Source organism: Aureobasidium melanogenum (genome assembly GCF_000721775.1).
Source record: "Aureobasidium melanogenum CBS 110374 unplaced genomic scaffold scaffold_1, whole genome shotgun sequence".
Taxonomy (NCBI): Eukaryota; Fungi; Ascomycota; class Dothideomycetes; order Dothideales; family Saccotheciaceae; genus Aureobasidium; species Aureobasidium melanogenum.
In genome coordinates this window covers 2,645,272-2,653,806 of record NW_024470053.1, presented here as the reverse complement: position 1 = coordinate 2,653,806, position 8,535 = coordinate 2,645,272, and the positions used below count along the sequence as shown (strand labels likewise).

At 52.7% G+C, this 8,535-nt stretch overlaps 3 protein-coding genes across 3 annotated transcripts; 2 read left to right on the top strand and 1 right to left on the bottom strand.

Annotated features, from left to right (window-relative positions):
- Positions 1-1,172: 1,172 nt before the first annotated feature.
- Positions 1,173-1,628, top strand: M437DRAFT_62364 (uncharacterized protein; the record flags this gene model as incomplete). Its single annotated transcript, XM_041024061.1, has 1 exon — positions 1,173-1,628. One exon carries the CDS (start codon positions 1,173-1,175, stop codon positions 1,626-1,628), a length of 456 nt encoding a protein of 151 aa, XP_040885035.1.
- A 988-nt stretch (positions 1,629-2,616) lies between these two features.
- On the bottom strand, positions 2,617-3,079 carry M437DRAFT_80635 (pre-mRNA branch site protein p14; the record flags this gene model as incomplete). Its single annotated transcript, XM_041027385.1, has 3 exons — positions 2,617-2,845; positions 2,903-2,983; positions 3,042-3,079. 3 exons carry the CDS (start codon positions 3,077-3,079, stop codon positions 2,617-2,619), a joined length of 348 nt encoding a protein of 115 aa, XP_040885034.1.
- A 1,934-nt stretch (positions 3,080-5,013) lies between these two features.
- On the top strand, positions 5,014-7,656 carry M437DRAFT_12072 (Clavaminate synthase-like protein; the record flags this gene model as incomplete). Its single annotated transcript, XM_041018644.1, has 3 exons — positions 5,014-7,098; positions 7,189-7,470; positions 7,519-7,656. Coding segments are annotated over 3 exons (2,505 nt in total), but the record flags the coding sequence as incomplete, so codon positions are not given.
- Between the last annotated feature and the right edge of the window lie 879 nt (positions 7,657-8,535).

Below are 8,535 nucleotides of genomic sequence, written 5' to 3'. Positions count from 1 at the left end.
TTTGTTCCCTTGTGGTGGCTTGCGCAAGGGTTCATGTTAAGAGGTTATCCTGAAACGCGAAGAGCCGCTTGCTCAGGAAACGATGATTGTCCATTTTTTTTTTGTTGAAAATAGTGCGGATGACATGGCAAGAGATGGTGATGGGAGGAATGACTCCAGATATTCGCAATCGAGGGCTATGTCATTGGTGATCTTCAAACGTGATGATGCGATAAGAAGCCAGGGTGAGGTGAAGAGCGAACAAGGTTATCAATTGTAAGAGAGAGGCTGGCTCCGGAAGTGGCTGGAGGGAAGAGAGAACAAGGGCAAGAGACTCCACTCAAGCAAAATCCCCACACCTTTTGATCTCCAGGGACAAGCTTCTCAACACAAACACTTGCGCAAAAGCACAACAGACCGTTCTTCCCTATCACGGACAACACTGAGACCGTAGCGATGATCTCGAATGGACGGAAAGTCCTCGCGCCATGCCTGGCGTTTGTCTGATTCACTGACTGTCATCAGTTGATAAGATCAGCAATCAATCGCTGGCTGGTGAACGCGTAACACAAATCGGCAGCATGGGGCCGTCGTCAACCCCCCTGCGTATCTTGCTTCTGCTGGCGGGTGTCTGTCATGGACAGTCAACGGTCATTGACGGTATCACGCATGATGGCGGCTCTCGGACATTCCAGCAAGCATTAGGTGAGTCGAGTCGGCGGGTGCAAGGTTGACTGGCTCAACGGAACCTGACCTGGGCCCTGCTTTGGGCAGTCACTCTATCTGCTTCCGACTTTGCGCACTTTTCCTCACACACAAACCCTGGCTCGGGAAGAGGCTGGAGTGCTCTCTTTGGACCAAGATGCAGGCAGGCGATCCACGGACATCGTGCATGGAACGTCGTTGGCTATGTTTCGGGAGCCCAGCAGGTGGCTATTGGTGAGAAGATCCCTGTCCTCTTCTGTAAGAAGTAGAAAGTCTTTTTCTCTTCGCTTCGTTGAAATGCGTTGTGGTAAAAGTACATAAAGAGGTTCCGATGCTGTCCCCTGTAGGTTCATTCTTCTGTACATCCATCTTCTCTTCTGTCGCTCTCTATATCTTCTCTTGGAGGCAGAAAACACTATTCGCTGAACTACATAACCTTTTCATTCGATCAATCATCCATCCACATCAAAAAACACATCAAAGCAAACATGTTCGCAAGACTATCTCTCATCGTCTCGGCTCTTGCCCTCTTCCTCAACCTCACCGCTGCTCTTCCTCACTTCGGCTGGCACCCTAAGCCTACAGGAGCCTACCCTCAACCTCCCGGCGGCTTCCCTCATCCCACTGGCGGCTTCCCTCACCCAACTGGCGGCTGGCCTCACCCTACCGGTGGCTTCCCTGTGCCCACCGGCGGCTTCAACCCCTTCCCTACTGGTTTCCCCACCGGCTTCCCTCCAGGCTGGGTTCCCGGCGAGGTTCCTGCACCTACCGCAACCGCTCCCAAGTCCTTTGAGAAGAGATTCGAGGGTGCCCGTCGTGACAACAGCTTCTGGTGGGGAAACTGGGGCGGCAACTGGGGCAACTGGGGTCCTAAGCCCACTGCCAGTGCCCCTGTTCCCACTGGCGCTTGGCCTACTGACTTCCCCGTGCCTACCGGTTGGTGAGCGCTCTCTCAGTGCTTAAGGAATCGGTGATGATACATGATAGAGGATAGGAGGGTGTGTGCTGGACATTCACTTTGTTGTATTCTTTCCTCGTTTTTCTTTGTTTTGTTTGCCATGGCGGTCACTTTTTGGCGGGGACTCTTATACAGTCATACAGTCATACAGTCATATATGATTAGATCGGTGAAATGTCAAGGAAGTGCTCACTCCAGGATACAGTACATGGTCTTCTCGGCTAAGGGAAAAATACAAACACGATGTTCGCAAACTTTCTGGTTCTATCCGTGACTCCATGTGCTCGATGCTGCTATCTGCTTCGTGTGTGGGTAGTCCCTCTCCGGGCGGCTATCGTCTATTGGTGCTTGCCCTGTTTGACTTTGATAAGCCGATACGTTGGAGATAAAGATCACCTTTGTTATCATGTGACGCCGCGTACACTCCTTGCAGCTCTGCTGCCTGATGAAACTGCTGATTTGCAACAGCATATAAGCTGTATTTCTAAGCCGTAGAAGTTCAACAGGATGTGAGACTTGAAAGATTACAATGTTTTCTTGTAAAAGCGCATTCGATAATTTCTCAATCGAGCGGAGGTTCGATATGACCGAGTTGGGTATGCTCAGGTCGTGGTAAAAAGTAGAGTAACAAAGAAAGAGAAACCCGCCAGGGCACAATCAAGTGCACTCTGCGCGGAACAGCAGAAAAAAAACTCCCAATTGCCCAGTGTAATGAAAAACCGCCCTTTGGCAAACAGCTAGCCGCGTATACGCCATGTCCCCTTGATTCTCCCTAAAAAGCTCGTATTGATTCGTGGTGAAGAAAAGGTGTGGTTGCCTAGATTATGGCAGGTTGAGCGCACGCCGCGCTTGGGAGCCACAACCGGCGATTCATTGAGACCTTGAGGCCGTTTGGACGAGACCAGAGTGGTTGTAGTCGAAAGGGCCGAGTCAGAGATATCGCCATTGTTGACGGCTGGGACTCCCGCGTGGCGCTAATCGATACCGTGCTGGCGTTTGAGCTTTTCTAAGTCGTCCTGGCGCTGCTGGAGATCTTGTGCTTGACGGGCCATCTTCTCTGGCTGATGGTAGAGGACGACGAGGTAGCGGTTCTGGAAGTTGAAACCGTTGAGCTTGTCGCAGGCCTGTTTGGCGTCTACGACATCCTCATAGACGACGAATGCGGTGCCCTTTGTGTTGTTGGCGATGCCCTGGCGGATTTGACTGATAGCTCGTTAGCGCAGTGTCGCGCAAGAGTCGGAGAAAGGGGATGGCACTCACCGAACGGGACCAAACTTGCCAAAGAGCTCAAAGAGGTCGTCGGGGCTGACGTTGTAGTTGAGGTTCTTGACGAAAAGCGCGCTGTGGCACAGTCAGCTAGGGTGGTCTCTTGGACAATGGCGTACGGGCAAATGCTTACCGGTTCACTTCGGGAGCAAGTTTACCGCCGCGACTCATAGCTTGGATACAGGTAGATGGTGTACGTGAGGGAGGCTGAGAAGGCCGATTGAGACAATGCACAGTTGCCGTGTCTGGCCTCAGAGGTCGCCGGAGCGGAAGACTGCCAAAACCGGCGCTGCATGCACGTGACTCGGGGCGGCAGCGATCGCGCGAGCGGGCAAGAACAATGAGGAATGAGAACAACGAGCACCTTTGGTCGCTTCTTTGTAGTTAGCAATTATCGTACTCAATCTAGTTGAATCTCTAGAATAAAACAATTGGATCAATTGTCAACGGAAAGAGCGTAAAGGCATCGAGCCATTGTAGTGCTTCTGAAGGGCCTCCGCTGAAGTTGCGACCCCGCCGCGCGCAACAACCGCAACTGCCCTCTACAGAGTACCTACGCAACCCAACCACTACCACCACACACTCCCGGGTCACCCAATAGAGCCTTGTCTGCTCTCTCCTTGGTCGATCGCGCGCTATCCAAATGCGATCCCCTACGCCTGCCCTTTAGTTCTCAAGCTGGTCCAGTCGCGATTCGTCACGTCCAACACCCGAACCTCGACTCGACCAACCCGCTCCGTTTGCATCAGCGATAGATCATGGATCCAACCACACCTATTGCGCCTCGATCGCGCTCCACCTTCAAGCCACCTCCACGCCCGATTGATCCATATGCGCGTCCACCATCTCCAGCCTCACCACAATGGGAGCCGCTGTCTCCTCCGCATACCATTGAGCCCACCCTCAACTACTCTGCCGTCACACAATCTGCTCCTTCGACACGATTTCCCCCGGCTACTGCATCACAACGGTCAGAGAAGCCTCGAGGACACAAGCGCTCACCTTCAACTATCGAAGCTCTAGCCGATGTTGCTTCGACTAGTCCACGGCTCCCTCCAGCCGCGCCATCCGTACAGTCCTCCGCAGACAACTTCGTCACTCCCGGTCCCGTTCGCGGTACCAAACGTGCACGCTCCGATGCAGGCCCCGGCCCTCAACCATACCCCTACCCTGCTCGCCCTTCATCCAGTCACCACTTCTCCCACCCCGGTGTACCTCCTCTGGCCTACAACACTGATCGCCAACGTCGCCAATCTACCAATACCACCACAGTCACCTCACTAGAGGATGCCGAGTTGCTCTTGAACTTCGCTGGCCGTGTTGCTTCCCAGCCCCCACCTCCCGCTCCGCCTCGTCGCCATGCGCCTCCTCTTGTACCATCAGCAAACCCTGCAAACTTCTACACCAACCCCCGGGCACTTCCACCCCATACCTACCCATACGTTCCACCGCCGCCCTATGCTGCCCGAGTCTTCGTACCAGAACCTGTCGCCCCAGTCGCTGCCACGTCTGTGATCTCCGAGAATGCGTCAGCCTCCCTACCTTCTCCTCAGGATACCAACGAAGATGAGAAGAGCACGGATACAGACAAAGAAATAGCACAAGGTCCGGTAAATGACCCGTTGGTTGTGGCCGACGTGTCAGAGCCACCAAGAGTTCGTGCACCACAACAGACGCATACTCCACCAGAGGAGGAACGCAGGATATCTGAGCAAGGTGCAGCACAAGGAGTGCTACCTACACAAGAGACTACCGAGCTACCTGCTGGTTCAGTGGAACACCATCTTCCTACTGACGCTCCTGCAGCGAGACCGCGTCGTGGATGGCCTAAGGGCAAACCGCGAGGACCACGGAACAAGAATTCGACGACCACTAAGCCTCGATCATCAGCCCGCCGGTCGCGAGCCTCGACAGCAAAATCGATCGCTGACAGTAGCGACTCCAGCGCGGAGGAGAAACGACCTAGGCGCAAATCAGATTCAGATTTGGCATCACCATACTCAGAACAACTACAAAATCGTTCAAAAGATGCCCGAGCTGCGACAGTTCCTCGAAGTCTACGCTACGAGATTCTGCAGTTGCCTACAAAACCGACGCCGGTACCGCGCAAGCCTTCCAAGGAAGTTCAAGAGACGGTATGCGCTAGTTGCGCTCTGACTCGCGAGTCTAATCATGGCGAGCTGGACCAGTGGATAAGTTGTAACGGCTGTCAATTATGGTTCCATTTCGATTGTGCTGGCTTCAAGAATGAGCGCGATGTGAGAGATGTCAGCAAATTCTTCTGCAAAGCCTGTGAACCCAAGCATGGCTCAACAACGTTTGTCAGGAAGTCGGGTCGTGCTCACGCAGCTGTCGACTATGCCGGCTTGAACCAAGGCATTCTCAAGACATCTGACGATAATCCTGAACACCACTACATTCAGCCAATCAAGGACGGCTCCTTCACCTTTGACCAGGAGATGTTTCCACGCATGCGTCCTGAGCTCGTCACTCGCGAATTCTTCGAGACTTGCTCTTCGTTCTCTGAACCTGTCGTAATACCAGCCGAGTATAACCCCAAGCTCTCTGAACAGCAACCAGTTTCAGCGCGCGATAACGAGGAATATGATGTTGCTTTTACTGGAATGGAAGAAGAAGAGGCTCTTCTGCACGACTTCGAATACGAGACAGTGCCCGATGACGGTCAGGACCGTCTAGATATGGTTGTGCCTCGAGGTTTGACTGTCAGACACGTTGCTGAGCTTGTAGGCCCACATGAACCTCTCGAGGTGATTGATGTCAAGACTCAAGGCACCGAAGGCAAATGGAATCTGGCAAAGTGGGCAGACTACTACGAAGCTGACGGTGAGAAAGCTGTTCGCAACGTCATCAGTCTGGAGGTCTCCTCTACCAAACTTGGCAGACTGCTAAGAAGACCTAAGGTCGTCAGAGACATTGACCTGCAAGACTCGGTTTGGCCAGAGGAAGAAACGCTAAAAGACAACTTCCCAAAGGTACAGTTCTATTGCCTCATGTCCGTCGCTGACAGCTTCACGGACTTTCACATCGACTTTGGCGGCTCTTCAGTGTACTACCATATTCTGCGTGGCAAGAAGACTTTCTTCTTCATTCCACCAAAGCCAGGTCATCTCAAGAAATACGAAGACTGGAACAACTCGCACGAGCAAAACTTTACGTGGTTGCCAGATGCTACAAAGGAATGTTACAGAGTTGATCTTTCTGCAGGTGATACCATGCTGATTCCTTCTGGTTGGATTCATGCTGTTTGGACGCCGGAGAACAGTTTGGTCATCGGAGGCAACTTCTTGACTCGTATGCACTACTCAACTCAATTTCGGATTGTGGACATCGAGAAAGCCATCAAAACTCCTCAGAAGTTCAGATATCCACACTTCCAGAAGGTCATGTGGTACACTGTTATCAAATACCTAGAGACAGATCCCCTGCCTGCAGAAGTCGCTCAGGTCTTTTACAGTGGCGCGAGATTTGTCCGCGAGCGACCTGTTTGGGAACAGTTTAATCAGCATGGCAAGCTCTCAAGTTGTGCTCCAGGTAGTGCTCACTACAACTGCCGGTACTACTCCCAGGCTGAGCTGGACGGACTACCAGACTTGATTAACTTCATCTTCCGTACTGTCATGATCGCACTCGGCCGAATCGAAGGTGTGACAGAGGACACTCGCAAGAAGGTCATGAGATCCATACCAAAATCGCATGGCGAACCTCTTGAGCTGGCCAGAACGTTCGCTCTCTGGGTAGCATGGAAACGAGGCAATGAGGATCCACCGGCCTGGGCCCATCCTGATGCTGATCTTCCAGATAAGGAGAGCGCTGCTCCCAAAAAGCTAAGCGCCCGAGCACTGAAAGCTATGCAAAGACAAGAAGCATTTGAGGCTTACAGAGTCGCTCCTGAGAGACAGTCTGCTCGCCAGAATGCATCTCGAGAACCCGAGCTCACCACCGCCACGGCGCCCATGCTTTCAATGCCTTCCGCATCGGTGTCTCAAATACAAACTACACCTGGCCCTAGCGGCCAGCACACAAGCACGCCAAAAACATCAGTACTCGGCCCTAAGAGAGTCGCATGCGATGCATGTCGGAAGCGTCGGATCAAGTGCAAGCATAAAGACGTAGTCACCACGAGCACACCATTTGGGCAACCAACTGTGATGTTCCAGTCAACACCCTCCGTTGATGGAGCTAGTGAAGCTGTGCCTATCGATTTCCAGAGGAGGGACTCTCGCGATTTCTTTGTCGCTAATACCACAAGTCCTGTGAAGGCGGCTGAGCAAGCCACGCCGATAACGCCCTTCAGCCAGCCTCTACCGAACTCCGAGCAACACATGCAAAACATGCCAAGTATTCAGAGTTTGCAGAGTCTCCAGGGTTCACAAGGTTTGCAGAATGGACACACCAATCAGATGGTGGGCATAGCTCCTATGGCGCAAATGACCTCGACAGACGGCGTCGGTCCTGCTATTATCCCTGGGAATGCATTGCTAGCAGATCCGAATAGCAAGCGCGGTAGGAGTAAGGCATGTCTTGACTGCCGCAAGAGCAAGGTTCGTCTTTCACTGTCATTACCGAAAACATTACTAACATACAAGCAGCGCCGTTGTATTCATGACGAAAACGGCAAGATCGATCCTGTCAAGGCTGAACAGACGCCAGTTCCTCGTGGTTCGGTTGTGTCCAAGAAAAGAAGGACCAGCGGAGATATGGAAAGCCCGATCAAGAAGTCAAAGCAAGCCCGAGCCTCGCAAGCTGCCCCTGTGATGCCTTTCACAATGGAGTCCAGCTACCAAACCAACATGGTCTCTCCTCAACAGTACAAGCAGTACCCTTATGCTCCCGAGGCCAATATCCCGCACTGGCAGCATGCTTCATACATGTATCCTGATCCAACCTCAACCGGTGGTGGTGTCATACTTCATGGTGGACCATATCATCAACAGTCTGATCTAAACGGGCCATACAACGCGCAATCTTTGGAGCAGTTGGCGAATGAAGTCCTTGACTCTAGATATGTCAACGATGGAGATTATACTGTACCTCAGGCCAACGGCGACAGCCTGCTTCATCCCGCATTGCAGCAACAAGGCTCTGTCTCGAGTCAGACTTCAGGAACTCGAGAGAACACATCCCCTTTGCTAGCCAAAGCATACTCGAGCAGCCATATTCCGGCTGACCACGATCATGCTGGTCGGCGCGTCGATGCTAATGAGACTGAATATCGACCGAGCTCGTCAGGCGGACCTGTGCAACTTCACACCACTGACTCTTCAGGATTACACTTCCAAAGTAGACCTGATGTGACAAAGGCCCCCAGAGAGGTCACAATGCACAGTGCACCACTTGACAACGGCTTGTCAGATGCTGCGCCTGTCCAGCCAGCTCAAGAAGCTGCGGCTCCTCCCGTGGATGCACCTTTGCCACCTAGCAAAGGCGCTGATACATTGCCCGAGAAGTCAACAGCTTCACTTGCTGTAGCACCCCCCACAGGTCTGGCTAGCATACCACTCTATCAACCCCCGGCACCACCATTAACGAAATCCCAGACTCCTCGAACTGAGCGCCACTCTTTCAGTGCTAGCACAGAAAAACCGAACATTCGCGTGCAGAGGTCT